The sequence below is a fragment of the Brettanomyces bruxellensis genome, chromosome 9 (genome assembly GCF_011074885.1).
Source record: "Brettanomyces bruxellensis chromosome 9, complete sequence".
NCBI classification, from domain to species: Eukaryota; Fungi; Ascomycota; class Pichiomycetes; order Pichiales; family Pichiaceae; genus Brettanomyces; species Brettanomyces bruxellensis.
In genome coordinates, this window is record NC_054690.1 from 1988552 (window position 1) to 2005267 (window position 16716).

Consider the following 16716-nt stretch of genomic DNA (forward strand, 5'->3'; position numbering starts at 1 on the left):
TACACTTCACACTCACACTCACACTTCATCTCTGTACTGCTTTATCCCCGTCTACACTGTCTTCATATGCGTCTATTATATTATACAATTATAAGTTGATGTTTGCGGTTTCAATCAAGCGTGTCTTCTGAGGGCCCTGATTCGGATCACAATATCCAAAAGTTGATCCTCCAACGACTCTCTCTGGTCAGCCGAAACTGCAAGCAACTGGTTTGGGTTGCCTCTGATTCTCTGCATGGCATCCTGCAGCTCGGCCACCGCGTTTGGTGGGGCAGCATTGCCTAATGCGGCCGAAGGTGCATGCAAGGCTGCATTCAATGCGGAAGCTGCATTTAAGTCCGCCGCTGCGTCCGGGATACCGTAGTAGCCTGGAGGTGCATATGATGGGCCTTGATATGCGTACTGGTTGGGCTGGCCTGCCGCATTTGGAATACTGCAGTTCGTGTTAGTTTGCTGAGAGTAAGTGTAGTAATTCTGCATTTTGGACGGATCCACCTGCTGCACCTTGGCTTTATCTGTCTTGGCATCCTTCGGGGGTTCCTCGTTCTTGCTCTCGGTCACCGAGGACCTCACCTCGATCCCTGCGGAAGCATCAGAGGAGACATCGGTCGTCTCGTCGGCAGTCGCGTCGATCGACGCGTTCACGTCGACCCTCCCTTTCGGCAGCTCTACCTGTCCTTTCTGCGAGCCAGGTTCGGCCGTTTTTGCACCATGCTTGGCATTGCCGATCCCAGGTTCGTCCTCTATTGGGATAACTTCGACAATGCTGACGGCATCGTCTTTCTTCCTCTTGGCATCGAAAAATCTCGCAAAGCTGTCCTTTAGCAAAGTTCCCTGCACACTGTCCACAACACTTGCAAGCTTATCCCCATGCTTGTCCTCCAAGTACCCGAAGCTGTCCTGGAGCCAGATTCGGACGGGCTCAACCTGCAGTGAGGCATTATCCGGGAAGCTGGCACATCTGGAGATCACCTCTGTATACCAGTAGAGCGGACATCTATTCTCGGGCAGTGCTGCCGCCAAGCTTCCGATCTCATCTGCGGAAGCCGTTTGGACAAATGCAGAGAGTGTCTTTCTGATCGGCGAGAAGGCTTCCTCTGTTGACCGCGAGCATCGCGTGGCATATTCCGAAAGAAGAAGCTTTGTTGCATCCCTCGGCAGGCCGGTGTCAGCAACGGCCGAGAAATTGGCAATGAAGCAGGAAAGATTGTTGTAGTGGGCGGCAGAACTGGAGAGCTTCTCGTACTCGATGATTTTGTCGATGACGACGTTGATATGCTTCCCGTTGAGGTCCAGGCCGACTATGACATCCTTCCATATGTCGAACTCGGACAGCATGATGGAAAGCGAAACGGAGTGGCTGGATAGAGCATCGATCAAAGTTGTGTTGATGAGGGGCTCGTGGAGAAGCAGAAGGCCCAAAAACATGAAGGCGACTTTTTTGTGCAGGACGCCGTGCATGCAGCGGACGAAGTCGGCAATTCCGGCGGTCCCGTGCCATTTGTATATGAAGGCACCCATTAGTGTGACGAGATTCATGCTGACGGACTTGCCGGTCAAGATTCGGAGCCCGAACACGGACTTGGCCCTCAGAACGAGGCTGCACAAGTAAGAAACCTCGGGTTTCTTGGCATCGCCCTTGGTGGTGCTCTGTCCGTATTGGTGGAGGTAGTTTTCAAGAAGCTTCAGGAAGCCCTGGGCGGCATCGAAGGGAACAATTGCGTTCTTGGTGCAGTCCTCGAGTGTGGCGGTCAAGGTGTCGAAGACGAGCATCTTGGATTTGATCGGGATGCGGTCGTTGAAAAGCAGGAAGTTGATCAAGTCGTAGTAGCCGTTGTAATGCGAGAGAAGCAGGTGCTTTGGCAGGCAAGAGAGGGTCCAGTCGTCGATGGAGGTCTTCCTGAAGCATGCCTCAGCATTATCCAACGACTTCAGCGTTGGTCTCTCCCTGAATCGGAGAACGTTGACCAGCATCTTGATTCCGGTCGGGATGAAGTCGGGTCTTTTGAGAAATACAACGTAGAAGGGGGAGAAGATGGACTCGAGCACCCAATCCTGCGGAACGGCCTTCTTGCGGCCCGGCATGATGGTGAGGGTGCGGAGAAACCGGATGAGCCGGTAGTAGAGCACAACGTACGCGTGCAGCACTTTCTGGCTGCAAGGCTCGGGAACGCAGTTGAACGGATAGAGGAAGATGCATCTCTTGAGGTCAAACTCGTCCTTGGTCAAGGACGCGGAGCTGAACGACCTGGAGTTCTGATAGTTGAACAACACGGCTCTCCAGCTGCCCAATGCGGCAACCTTGATGTCGTCCGACTTCGACTGAAACGCCTCGTCGAACACTTTGAGCCAGTGGCCCAACCCGGGCCAGCTGTTGAGATCGACTTGGTTTGTGAGCCGGTACCCCATCATGAACGTTGTGTACGTCCATATGTCCAACGCCTGCGCACACAGCCCTCTGTTTATCATGTAGACGAGCGTGAGTGTCAACGCGTCGACCACCTTGGTGTTTGCATCCAGCGAGGACATCGTGCTGGCCCTGATGCTCGACGCGTTGCTGTTCAAAGTCTCATTCATGAGCTGTAACACGGAGTCCTTGGACTCGGTGTTCTTGGAGAACTCGTAGATCACGTAAATGCACGCGTTGACGATCCGCTCGTACGACGGCACCTCGGTGTTGAGGATGCAGCAGAGCACGTGACTCAGCCACTGGTAGCTGAGCTTCGACATCACCGCCGGGTGCATGTTGATGAGTTTTTTGATCGTCATGAGCTTCTCCGTGATGATGGTCGCGCTCATGAAGTACTTCATCTGCAGAATCGAGCCCGTGATGGTCTCCACTGCACTTGAGACCACCGGATTCTGTTGGTCCTTCAATAGCAGCAAGATCGCAGCTGCTAGGCCCTTGGACAAGTTCGCACTCGCGAGCATGCACGCTATCCTCTTCAACATGGTCGACGCACCCTTCACCTGGTAGTGCACCATAAGGAACGTCAGCACTTTCAAGCCCTGGATCGACGTTCTTATCCGGAACGCATTGCTGCCGTTCTTGAGCTCCTTGGCAGTGCTTTCCAAGTCGCAGTCGATCGATCTTGCCAGAATGTGCACCTGTTGCGCGCCAAACAACGACTTGGCTGAGTCCCTAGAGTTTGACTTGATGATCTCGTTGATCGTTGCAAACACTTCGTATTTCTTCGTGAACCCCGGATTCGACAACCCGAGCACACACTCGGCAATCACCTTGCTGCGGAGTGTTGCCGAACCCAGCAGGTTGTGGATCACATACCCGTCGGGCCACGACTCGTTCTTGCTGAGGTCCCGGTGCACTATTTCCATCGACAAGTTTGCACTCGGGCCCGAATCTTTCGCATGCTTGAGAATCGAACGCGGTTCTGGTGCCCCCTTAATCGGCGAAGATGGCGTTGGAGAGCTCTCCAAATCACTCGAGAAGGCAACCCTCTTCGGGCTGGCGGACTGTGGTGTGGCCGGGGTCGACGGAGGGGCCATCGGTGAGGATGTGAGGTGCTGTTCCTGGGAATTTGCCGTTGCCTCGTCTTTTCCACCCTCAAGTGCGTTTTTTCTCCCCGATGCTGCTTTTTCCTGCAGCCCCGGTCCACCCTGGGGCCCCGACTCGTCTGCATCGTCCACACCGCGGTGCCTCTGCAATATACGAGACACGTGAATCTCCGAGAGAGCCCTGTGGCGGTGAATCGAGAGGGTCCGGGGCATTTTGAGCCGTTTCTCCGATATGGGCGGCGATGCGGGAGATGCACTGCGTGTCCTCATCCTCCGGGCACGCTTCGGTGCCCTTTTATCGGCAGATGGTGTCTGTTTCTGCTTCCGCTTCCCTGCCCGGGCAGCAGTTCTCTTTTTCGCTTTTTTCCGCCGCGTACCTGGAGAGTCTTCTTTTCCGATACTCGAGGACCGAGAACCGGACGATGGCTCACTCCGCTGCGTGGAGGACACCAGGATCATGTTCTGCGACCCTTGGCTGGCTGCAAAGTCCCTCATATTGGACGAATTTGATGCGTTTGACGAGCTCGAAGAGCTTGCAGACACAATCACGTCATTCTGCGTTGGAATCTGCCTTACAGTGGCATCGATTGACGACATGTTGGCTGTGTTGTGTTGTAGCTGATCTGACTTTTGCAAACCTTGATGTTGATCTAACTCTTGTAAACCTTGATGTGGATCTAACTCTTGTAAACCTTGATGTGGATCCTCTTCTAAACCTTGATGTTGATCTAACTCTTCTAAATCTTGATGTCGATCCTCTTCTAAACCTTGATGTGGATCCTCTCGCAAACCCTTAATTCGCTCCTCCTGCTTCTTTTCTTGCTCCCTTGAACCACTAACCGCTGTCTTGGTGTGATCTTGCCGGTTAGTCGACTGGAACAAAACTCCGCTAGCTCCTCCCCCTGTTACTGAAACGTTGGATACAGATATAATCGACAACTCCCCAAAATCTGATGACGTGTCAGATGTGCTTGTCGATGTAGAGGATGATGAAGATGATTGAACAAATAACGAAGATGCCAGATCTGGAAAATGAGGCGATGTACTTTGGCTATTGGTCCGATCTAGTCGCGTAAATGTCGAATCTGAATGTGGATTACCAAATTCCGCCGGCGCACTGTTTGTATGCCGAGCTACTTGAACTTCGCTAACACCCTTTGAGTTGCTTCTTAATACCGAATCTCGTAAATTCTTCCCTTCACTAAGGTCCCGGTTTATTGCAGAATTTGAGGGGGCTGGCTCTGTGCGGAAAACGCGATGCGTGGAAGAAATTCCATTCGCAGGGGCACCTGACGCGAAATCCTCGCGATCGTCGCTTCCTGTCAAGTCGATCGTCTGTATGTTTTTCGGCTCTCTCGCGGGGTGTTCTGCTGGTTGTTGATCTCTAGCTGTTTTCGGTAAGTTTTTCAGCTGCTTCTTTTCAGCACCATCTTCTGGCTTTGATGGTTCTGAACGCTGAAAATGTGAGTATATACTGTGGATCCTACTTCTGGCATTTTTAGCCTTCGCCTCCTCATATGAATGAAGTCGACGGAGCCTTGATCTTTTTCTCATATCTGCAATTTTCCGTTCTCTCACCGCTTTGGTTTTCTTGCCTGATAGTGCTGGATCGGCCTGGATCGAAGATTGTTTGCGATCATTTTTCTTATCAACGCTCATTTCCTTCTGTTGGTGATCCAAAAATGCAGACTTGGGAAAAAAGTCAATGTAGTACTTTCTATTCTGTCTCTACCTTAGCTCTCGATGTAACCTTTATGAATGGTGCTTAATTTAATGGCCTGTGTTTTCCCTACCCAATTTAATGAAGGTCCCCCACCTCGCTGGCCGAACAAAATTGTTCAAAAAAATTTTTGTGAAAAATCAATCAAGCCAGGGTAAAGAAATAAATCTACTCCTTTTCATTCCCCTAAAGAGAGCACACATTTCTCTCTAGAGGAAGCAACGAAACCCACAGGGGCACTCAATTGTGAATTTTCTTCTCGAGTTTTTTATTTCATTTTCAATTTCAGTTTCCAGCTACGCTTAAAATGCTCAATCGAAAGTGCCTTTATTGTTCTTGCATCTACTAGTGGAATATCAGCCCTCCACTAGAGATCTAAAAATAAATTTGTAGGGAGATCAAAATTTCCACTTACGTTAAATTCAATACATCTACTGATGTTCAGTCCATAAAATCACTCTGAGACTACATACATTAAATTCTTCTGTTTACAGCCACTATGTCCATGAATATCATTACAATTAAGTACTTACAACCTGGTAACCTGTCCAAACTCTGTCGAGTAACTTGGTAGTACAATTATCGGTATTCTCACAGTGAACTCGTATCCATTATCGAAATCGTCCACTGCTTTGAAAAGAATCGATCCACTTTGATCTGTGAAAATATGCTCAAGATCAAAGATCTTCTTTGCTGGCGCATTGTTGCCTGATTTAATGCTTTCCTTCTCGTTTGTGCTTTCCTTTTTGCTTTCTTCTTTCACTTTACTGCCCTCACCAGCTACATCTGCAATTCGATCTACTTTATTGCTCTTATCCTCCTTATCGCTCTTATCCTCCTTATCCCCTTTCTTATCGTCATCTGGAGCCTTTTCCATCGCAGCCTCATCAAGTTTTTCCCCCGAACTTGCATTGAGTGCTTTTCGCATGCCAATTGTTCCATATTGGTCGAGAAGAATAAACCTGAGCTGCACATAGTACTTCACGTCAAAGAAACTTGTCCGGAATTGAGGAGTGGCCTCTGGTGAAATTAATGCATCCACACACAAGTTTTGCACATCGAATGTGCTGACTAGCCGTTCATAAATCACTCTATCCAAATTTCTACCATGGGTAATACCTTTGTAGACATCGTCATAGCTTCCCTTCTTCAAGTACTCGTCCCTGTAAAACACCTGGGACCTAACAATCTGAACTTCAACACCTTTCGTAACAATATCGGAGTCGTCAAACGAAAAAGAGATATTGGCAAAGTCGCCTGTTCTAAATATCCCCTTATCTAATTCAACCAGGGCTATGTCCATGTGATCGTGCCTGATCAAATACCTGTTTCTATCAATCTGTGGAATCATTGAAACGTACTCCATTCCCTCTTTATCGTCCGAATCCGGGTCATATGGCTCATTCTGAATGCTTTGATAGTCCGCCATAATTTTCATGACGTTTAATCTAGGATTCGGATCCGCCTCGACGCTTTTATCCACAAGCTGTTCAAAGTATGTCTGCACTTTACCCACATCCTCACTTTTAGCCGTATCTAGTTGATTTATGATCTTTTTAAACGTAATTGCATCTTGCTCGGAGTTACTATTTTCGCCAAAGCTTGACTCACTGAGCGTACTTCTCTTCTCTGCAGTTTTCCGCATCTTCTCAAAACTCATCATCGAGCTTCTTCTTCTTCTGTGCGATCTGCTATTTGGAACAGAAAGAACATTTCCGTTTAACTGAGCCGATTGCATGTTTGTCGATCCAGCAGCGCCATCTGTGAATGCTGGAGATATCTGCATGCTGATACTGGAGTTACGCCTGGATTTTATCGAAGATGACCGCGAGTGTGATGTTCTATAAGCCCTAACTTCGGTGGTGGTGCATTTCTCCGGCTTTACATTGAGATGTAACTTATCGATTCGATACAAAGGTTCGCGGCCAAATTTATCAATATATGGGTCAATACTCAGCGGCACCTGCACCGTATAGTGAACGAACTTTCCTTCCTTCAATAGTTGGTAGCCTATCACAAGCTTGTATTTGATTTGGCAAGCATCTGATGAAAAGTTTGGCGGTAATGTTTGAGGTAACTTCATGTTCAAATAAAAGCTCTTTGTCGTTTGATTGTTTATAGGCGACATTCTGATCGCATCGGTATCCCATTTTGACGGTTCAAACTTCAATTCGCCGAAGAGAATTGACTGGTTGGTGCTGTAAAATGGAATGACGTGAAAGTTCTGTGAAGAAAATCCATCTCCAGTATAATTGTCCTCCTCACACATAAGATCCGGAATGTTTGCTATCACTGCTGTACTCTTGAAGTCTGTACCTGCATCCAAAGTGTCTATCCCAGCAAGCTTGTTGTTTATAAGAGTGCTTTTCTGCAGATCTTCGAATATCGAGAAGTCCAAAATCTCGTCGTTTACCGTATAATAGCCAAGAACTTGTGCAAATCCAAAGAATAGCGTTATATCAGTAGAATCCTGCTGCTTAATTGTACCATCCGAGTCCGTTTCATTTAACTCCTTGAAAAAAAGTGTTCTTGTTGCATTTGTCAATTGTGTAGAAAGTCTGCTGCCCCAAGTTTGAGAGTTGTTAGGTGGTGGCGTTAGTTTTATCTCATTTTCATCGCTTTTTTGCACGGGTTTCTTTGTATTTCCCAATTGTCCAACATATCGAAGTTTTATCAGGGCAGATAGTTCATCACTACCCGCAATTATGGGATCATTCTCAAAAACAACATCTAGTTCCACATTATCCTCAATTTTCTTTTGAAACACCCTGTGAGTAACCATTGGCCGACACAAGTTGTATAGTTAGTGTATGCAGATTAAGTCACTCGGTAACTACAAATAAAGTGGAGATTGTGTTGGAGTATTTATATGTTCACGTGCTAACGGCTCAGAACTTTCCTTAACGTTTATCTTCCCTGATAAGAAAGTGGCTTACTTGTTAGAATAAAATCGCGAAAAAGAATGTAATGGTGTAAGGATGTGATGTCCCCCCTCCCCCCCTTGTTGATATTCGTAACAAGCGGAGCCAAAAATTGTTCCGCGAGAAATGCTTTTTAAAGCCGCGTTTACATTTCTCCACTTGTGAGTATTTGAGGTATAAACGGTGTTTGGGAATTTGTGAATTTGACGAGAGCTATCATGATAAGTGACAATTGGGTGCCACAGATATGTGTTGTGAGAATTTGGTCAACTGGTTTTAATAATGTATTTTCTGCCAGAGATATTCAAATAAATTATTTGACGTCCCTTGAAGTGCGAAGCAATATCGGTTTGTCTTGTTACCTATTAGGGAAATAATCCAATTGGAGGAAGTCCCAAACGGATTTTTTTTTTTTTTTTTTGTGAATTAGACGCCAAAACAATTTCCAGCATCAACACTGAACTCTACCTGTCATAAGATGGAAACAAACAATCTTATCAACAATATACATTTTTCACCTTAGTCTCGCCAATAAACGAAAAAGCAATTAATGAACACCGAAATGCAATACGGTCGAATGATAGAAAGTTTGTTGAAGCTTAAGGATCAGCTAAAAGGGAAATGTTCCGTTGATCAGGTATACCTATTTGTTATAGTGTTACTTTTTCTCTGCTTTAGCTACTATAATATATTTCAGCAGGCACAGCTCCAGGTTCAGTTACCATATGTTGATGTTGTGAAGTTTTTGAAGAATGGAGAGTCGCAACTTCATGAGAAAAAGGCTGAGGCATTTTCCGACTTGTACACCACGGTCTCTAGTCACTTTGATAGTACTTACAAGAATGAATATTTGACTCACTACAATAACTACGGAGTGCTTCTAGCACCAGTGTTGATATTCACTAGGAAGTATATTGGGCTAATGTACAGAATGAGGAGCACACAATACAGAAATGGAATTGGGTCTAATCTGGACAGGGCAGTTTTCCAGACCTCCAAGATGTTTATCAAGACTCCAGATAATTTGGTGTCTCCATATAGCATGGACCCAGTACCTGGGCCTTTGAGCTTCCGGAACACCAAGTCGGCGTACAAGCAGTTTTTATACACATGTATATATCCGATGTACAAGGCAGGTAGGCCGGAATTGGAGCCTCCTCTGTATAACTTGGATCAAACATTGACTGGATATAAGGTGATTGAGTGGATTCAGATCACAGTTTTTGTGTTGGGGCTTTTGCTTGAGATAGAGGTCATTTCTGCTGGATTTTACAGGCGAAGCAGCATCGCCAAACTTCTGTCCGTCACATACATTATGATGTTAGTGTTGGTTGGAACTTGTGCATGTCTCTCTGTTACATTTGTCATCAATAAGCGAAGCCCCGTGTACGGCACATTCAACTCTGTTTTGGACTTTTTCCAGATGGTTTTCATGCTTCTTGTTGGCTGTTTCCTCAAGCGTTTGTGTCTTGAGATGAACTTGAGCAGTGTTATGATGACAAGAAGTGAGCCAGTTAGTGGGCACGTGACACAGGCATTGAGTGGATGCAGAGCACCTCCTGTCAGTACTACTAACACAGGCAGAGAAGAAGCGAACGGTGAAAGTCCAAAGAATGATGTTTTAAGGTTCTCTGGATTTGATTTCTGCCCTAATTCACCAGTTGTAGCTGCAGACACAGGAAAAAGATATCTGGAGGGGTCTTCCGAGTCAAAGCATAGACGGGAATTGGCATTTATGCAGAATGTGTACGAAGAGGTGGAAGCTGAGCCAGAATTTTTGAAAGATAGGAATGAAGATGTGGATGATAATGAGGCAGACGATGAACTTGAGGATGAGGTTGGTGTGATGGACGAGGTTAGGCACTAAGCATGGTGCAAAGTACTACAAACTGGGAGGAAATGTGTGGTGGAAGCAGCTACAGGTTCACATACGCATGCAGCTTTATTATAGTGAAGAAATAGCATGCCTACTGGCTGTAATCTAGACGGTAGTTGTACCATGATCGTAAATTTGGTTTCCATTTGCAGATAACCGCAAGGTCTGCTATGTGTATTGAAGGGGCAATGTTTTCGGAGTATTAATGGCTGTAAAGTGGACCTTGAGTAGTTTGGAGGACAATGCTTAACTAACGGATATGGGTGCAATGGGAGTAGTATGAACATATGGAGTAAGTGTTGCCTTACATTCATTGTAAATACATCAACTCTACATATTGACATGTACAGATTATTTATACAGCTGAATATTTTTGTTGATTGGTTTAAGTGTGAGGCCGATTACTTTATGAAGTTTGTGTTAGAACTAGTATTGAGTGTTTTTAAGGCTAAATAACTGAGAAGTATAAAAGTAAAAGAACTAAGAAGGTAAAGTGAACAGGATAAAAAATGGAAAGTGCACATGCTTAAACAAGGCAGGGCAGCTTTCTGTAGACGCGACTATCAACGCATTTATTACAGTAGCTAGCAACATCAATACTATACATTCAAACATTCATAAAGTATACTGCATCTTGGTTCATCCAGCTATATTAGGCATGCTCTACATACTTAGCATGTACACGTAGCAAAAGAATTTATATAATTAAATATGTAGCTTTATTAGGGACACCAACACTATACATTCAAACATTCATAAAATAGACTGCATTTGGTTCATCTAGTAGCTATATTAGGCATACTCTATATTTAATATATGTACATTCTCCTTAATGCCCCAGTAAAGCTTCTCTAAGTATAGCTTAGGCATGCTCTACAAGCCTAACATGACCATCTACAAGTAAATGTATATTAGCTTTATTAAGTGAGTATGCTTAGTATATTAATGGGCGAGCTTGTGCTCGGGAGTGGCAGCCCGGGTGGAGTTGCCGCTGGCAGCCTCCTGGATCCCGCGGGTGGCCTTGAGAAACTCCTCCTTGGTCAAGCCAAACTCCTTGTCAAAAGAAGCAAAGTCGAGAGTCCTACCCGTGTGGTCCTTGAAGGCATTCAAGGCCAGATCCTCCAGGAACTGGGCATCGTGGTAGATCAGAGAGCCCTCCTGGTTGTAGATGCGGGCATTCTTGAACATGGTGTGCACATCGAAGATGAACTCGTCCAAAGACCAGTACACCTCAGCCCTGATCTTCCGCCTGATGTCGTCGAAGGCGAGCGGGTGGCGGATGATGACGTAATAGTCCGGATAGACGCGTTTGGCCGGTTTGACGAAGAAGATCGCCGCCAGCTGCCGGCCGTCGTCCGAAACGTACCGGATGAGGCTGTTGTATACCTTGGTGATGAGCCTCTGGAGGTCAGCCCGCTGCTCGTACGTGGTGAGTGGTGATTGGTCCGTTGGCTTTCTGCACACGGGCGGGGACACTTTGTAGCGGCGGCGGCGGCCTCTTCTTTTGATGGTAGGGGCATCCTCCGGGAGGGTCATGTCGTCTGGAGGGGCCGAGGATGAAGACTTGTGTTTTTTCGGCGGTGGGGAGGACGACGAGGGAGAAGAGGAAGCTTCTTTCTTCACGGCTGTCTCGTTTTCCACACTCTTCTCGCTCTCAGCCTTCCTCTTGCGGCCACGCTTGCGTCCTGGCTTGGGCCGATCGGCATCGTCGTCGGTGACATAGCCGTCGATCGACTTGAGCCACTGCTCCTCGGTCATGGTCTCGTCGTAGTGCACCTTGCGAACCCGGCGGGTCTTGCCGTAGTCTAGAACCTCCTGCAGGTGGTTCTCGGGCGTGGGTTCGCGGTTGTACACCTCGGGTAACTCCTGCTCGGTGTACAAGCGAGGCTTTTGGCCCCAGTCGGACTCCCTGTCGTGGTCCATCTTCATGAAGAGCTGCAACTCGCCGTCGTTGCGCGCGAGCAACTTGTTGAGCTGGAGGTCCGTGAGATCGTCGGCTTGGACGTCTTGGGAGTCCTCGGTCTCGAGCAACTTACGGAGCAAGGCCTCCTGCTCCTCGGAGGTGGACTTCTGGTCGAACTTTCCGGCCTGGATGACCTTGCCGTCGATGTCCAACTTCTGCTGGGCCTTCTGCAAGATGTACTCCTCGATGGAGTCGCTGGTGATCAACCGCAGGATGCGGACCTCGTGCTTCTGGCCTATCCGGTGGGCCCTGTCCTGGGCCTGGAGGTCCTGGTGCGGGTTCCAGTCCGTGTCGAAGATCACCACAGTATCTGCACTTTGCAAGTTCAACCCAAGCCCACCGGCCCTTGTCGAGAGGAGGAAGAAGAAGTACGGCGAATCCGGAGCGTTGAACATCCGCAATAGGCCGGTACGGTCGTCGGCCTTGGTGTCTCCGTCCAACCGGAGGTACATCATGCCGCGCATACGCATGTAGTCCTCCATGATGTCCATGATCTGGGTCATCTGGAAGAAAATGAGCACGCGGTGGCCGGCCCGCCTGAATTTGGGGAGCACGCGGTCCAGGAGTTCGAACTTGCCCGACACACGCCAGATGAGGTCGTTGGTGTAGCCCTGCGGGTTGATCATGTCCTCGATGGCGCTGAACACGAAGGGGTGGTTGCAGATCTTGCGGAGCTGCATGAGCTTGTTGTTCATGCCCTTGATGCCGACGGGCTTCTTGGACGACTGGTCTCCGACAAAGAGCTTGTTGTACTTCAACATCTGGTGGTACATACGGGCCTGGAGCCCGGACTTCTTGCATTTGATGACGTTCTCCACCTTGTCGGGCAAGTCCTTCTCGACGTCCTTCTTGAGCCGCCGCAAGATGAATGGCCGCAACACCTTGTGGAGCCGGCGGATCACCAACAAGGTCTCCTCCTCGGACAATGCGATCTTGTCCTGGGACCCGGCGTTGGCAAACGGCGAGTTGAACCACTCATCGAAGGACTTGACCGAGTTGAAGATCTTCGGGAGCACGAAGTTGAGCAACGCCCAGAGCTCCGGCAAGTTGTTCTGCAACGGCGTGCCCGTCAAGATCAACCGGTAGTCCGAGTGGTAGTGCTCCGTCAGCGTGTACGAGAGCTTCGACTTGGTGTTCTTCATCCGGTGGCCCTCGTCAATGATCATATGCACCCACCGGATCTTCGAGAGGATGTGCTTGTCGCGGATCACGTACTCGTACGTCGTGAGGAGCACATCAAAGTCTCTTGCCCTGACGCGTTTCGCGAGCTCCTTCCTGACTGGTGGTGGGCCCTTGTAGCTGATCATCCTCAACCCGGGCGCCCACTTGTCGAACTCTAGGTTCCAGTTCGACAACGTGCTTAGTGGCACGATGATCAAGAATGGGCCGTGGATGTTCTTCTTCTCGTAGATGTACGTGAGCAATGCGATGGTCTGGATCGTCTTGCCGAGGCCCATCTCGTCTGCGAGAATGCCGTTCAAGTGGTTGTTGAAGAGGGAGACCATCCACTCCAAGCCCTTGATCTGGTACTCCTTGAGCTGCCCGCCGACGAGCATGTTGGGCTGGTGGAGGACTGTCTCTTTTATGCGGTGGGCGACGCCGTAGTAGGAGGTAGGCTGCGGGGTGGATTCCACTGGGCTCTCTGCGGACACGTTACCAGGCGCCCCGGTGGCCCCGCCAGGGACCGCCCCAGCCTCCCCAGTAGCTCCCGACGCCTCACCAGGCACCTCCCCGTCCACCTCCACGTGCCCGCTGCTCTCCATCCGCTCCTCCGTGTCCCGCTGCTGCGTTTTCACGGCCTCCGTCAAGCTCTGCAAAAACGAATTTGTCTGCCTCAAAATGTGCGTGATACGTGTATCCTTGGTCTGGTCCAACAACTTCACGTACGCCTCCTCATCGTTGGCCTTCAAGGCCTGCAATCTACGCCGGGCATTCCGCTCGACCCGCTTCTGTTCCTCCTTCTCGGTCTGCGTGTGCACGGCAGCTACCTGGCGGCCCAGCCGGCGATACCGGACCCGCCTGCCCGCGAGCACCGTGCGGTGGCCCGCGGTGACGTCGAGGAGGTGCCGCCGGCGGTCCGCCACACGCCGCCACCGCGCCTGCCGGGCGTTCCGAGCCTGCTCCTCGTCTAGGGCTGCCACCACCGACGCGTCCGCCAGGCTCACCCCGCGTGTCTTGGCCGAGAAGTTCGGGAGGTGATTCGTGAGGAGCAGATTCTGGTGGAACACGCACGCCAGCACGTAGCCCCTGGTGGCTGTCTGCAGAGGGAGCAAGTCCGCGAGTTCTGCTTCCATACTTTCTGCATTTGTCCCCTCTTTCTCCTTCTTCACCATCGCATCATACAATAGGGCCCCTGCAAGTAGCTCTGTCTGCCGGGCTGCACCCACGTCGATCGGCCGCGGCAGCACCGACGGTGTGATGACCTTCGATTTCGCGTCCTCAAGGTACTCGAACGGCACCTCACCGGCCATCTCTGGGATCGTGTAGCTGTCCACGTACTCCAGGGGGTTCTGTGTGGCCACCACGTTCTTCACTGCTGGAAAATGCTCCGTCAGCATTCTGAGAGAGACGGGGGGATGAGGTGGGAGGCCGACGGGAGGTGTTGAAGAAGTTGAAGCATGGGGAAGTGATGAGGCAGCAGAAGCACGGGGAAGTGATGCAGTTGTTACTTGGGAAAGTGATGCAGTTGTTACTTGGGGAACTGAAGTTGTCACTTGGGGAACTGAAGTTGTCACTTGGGGAACTGAAGTTGTCACTTGAGGAACTGGTCCTGCTCCAGTGCCTGCCCCCTGCCCACCTTTCTTCTTCTTTCCTCCAGCCTTCTTCACCCGCTTCTTCTTCTTCGGCTGAGTCTTCCGCTTCGCCTTCTTCGCCTTTGGCTTCCCCTTCGGCTTCGGCTGCCGCTGCTGCCCAAGCTGCTGGTACGCGAAGTTGATCACGTTCGCCACCTCTGACACTATCGGCTGGTTCTGAATGAACCGTTTGAATGCCGCAATCTGGAATTTCAGGATTTGCGACTGCTGGCCCGTGAAAATCGACGATGTCTGCCCGGGACGAGGTGACGACCCGCTCGAATGGGGCGAGTTGTTCGCCAGAAAGTGCTGGAATGCCATCTGTGTGCCCCGGCCGGCTGATTGGGGCGAGTTCGACGAAGACCGGCTGCCGTTCATTGTAAAGCCCATATTTTTGCCGCTGTTTGGGTCAGTATTCATGTTTATGTTTGTGTTTGTGTTTATGTTTGTGTTTGTGTTTGTGTTTGTGTTCATGTTCGTGTTCATGTTCGTGTTCATGTTCATGTTCATGTTCATGTTCGTATTCATATTCATGTTCATGTTTTGGTTGTTCATGTTTTGGTTGTTCATGTTTTGGTTGTTCATGTTCTGATTATTCATATTCTGGTTGTTCATGTTCATATTCATGTTCATGTTAGCGGTATTCATATTCTGGCCATTCATATTTTGGTTATTCATATTCTGGTTATTCATACCCTGACCATTCATATTCTGACCATTCACATTTTGATTTCCCACCCGCTTCAACTGCTGATGCTGCATGTGGGCCCTCAGCTGCCTCTGGAATCCCGGATCCTGTGCCAATATCGTGGCCAGCTGAACATACTCCGGAATCCGGTTCACCCCATTTCCATGCTGTGCCTTCATCTGCTGCAATCTCCGGCATATCTCCTGAATTTGCGGTCCCGTTAAACTTCGACGCGACCCGTCCGATGCAGACGCGTTCTGAGCACCTTGTTTTCGCGAAGGTTGTGCAGTGGATGGAAGTTCCATTACTTGCAAGATTTCAAAAGGTAAACAGCAAAATGTACAATTCCCTCTGACTCTGTGCGTAGCCTATTCAGCTCCAACAAATAAAGACGAATGTCCTGATGTAAAAAAAAAAAGATTATATCTAATCTGACCCGCCGATAGTGTAAAGTATTAATGTATGCAATGCAACAGGCAGACGGCTCTGATAGATGGATATATTATTATGGCCCGATTCGATAACAAACCACGCCCTGATAACCGATAAGCAAACACCACCGTTAGACTTATCGAGGTAGAATGCAGATACTGGTAAATTTACTTGTTTGTACGTGACCCGGCTGAAAAGTTTGGAGAAACAATAAACCGTTTAGCAATAAGCAACTTTACACGCTCGCACCCAGAAGGCGAAAACAGATGAGTCAAGTGGTGCGAGGAATTTTTGTGTGGCGGGAAAAAAAAAATAAATCCAAAACAAAAAATAAAAATTGGCCAAAACAGGACAGAGAGGGTCTCTGGCCAATCACACAAAGGTGTCGAGAGTAGCGAGATAAAGGGGGATGAGGGGATAAAATATACAAAAGATAACTGATAAGAAACCTGATATGGTATCTGACAGCAACGCGCAGCACATGTGGGGCAACTATTGTAAATCCACAACTTACTCCAAATCGATAATAATTAAACATGGCTGAAGGGGTAGGGCAGGATATTTCCGAATGAGTTGACGCGGGCCAATCACATGCCGTTCGCCGGTTGAGTAATTTTGAATTGGAGTCCAGCTGGGAAAAATTTTCTAACTCCATCACGGGCAAAAAAAATTGCATCATTCCAACACTTTTTTTTTAATTTCCGTGTCCGCTTCTTCCTGTACACCCTTGCACCTGGCAATCGAGCTGCTGTAGCTGCATGCTGAATACGAAATAAGCCGAATCAACACACAGGATTAAACAGGATTA

General features: G+C 48.7%; 4 protein-coding genes across 4 annotated transcripts; 1 reads left to right on the forward strand and 3 right to left on the reverse strand.

Annotated features, from left to right (window-relative positions):
• Nucleotides 1-114: 114 nt before the first annotated feature.
• BRETT_002705 (uncharacterized protein) lies at nt 115-5175 on the reverse strand (the record flags this gene model as incomplete). The annotated part of the gene is made up of 1 exon (XM_041281226.1): nt 115-5175. The coding sequence occupies one exon, from the start codon at nt 5173-5175 to the stop codon at nt 115-117; it is 5061 nt and encodes a 1686-aa protein (XP_041139017.1).
• Nucleotides 5176-5765: 590 nt separating this feature from the next.
• BRETT_002706 (uncharacterized protein) lies at nt 5766-8018 on the reverse strand (the record flags this gene model as incomplete). Its single annotated transcript, XM_041281227.1, has 1 exon — nt 5766-8018. The coding sequence occupies one exon, from the start codon at nt 8016-8018 to the stop codon at nt 5766-5768; it is 2253 nt and encodes a 750-aa protein (XP_041139018.1).
• Nucleotides 8019-8719: 701 nt separating this feature from the next.
• BRETT_002707 (uncharacterized protein) lies at nt 8720-10024 on the forward strand (the record flags this gene model as incomplete). Its single annotated transcript, XM_041281228.1, has 1 exon — nt 8720-10024. One exon carries the CDS (start codon nt 8720-8722, stop codon nt 10022-10024), a length of 1305 nt encoding a protein of 434 aa, XP_041139019.1.
• Nucleotides 10025-10975: 951 nt separating this feature from the next.
• BRETT_002708 (uncharacterized protein) lies at nt 10976-15781 on the reverse strand (the record flags this gene model as incomplete). Its single annotated transcript, XM_041281229.1, has 1 exon — nt 10976-15781. One exon carries the CDS (start codon nt 15779-15781, stop codon nt 10976-10978), a length of 4806 nt encoding a protein of 1601 aa, XP_041139020.1.
• Between the last annotated feature and the right edge of the window lie 935 nt (nt 15782-16716).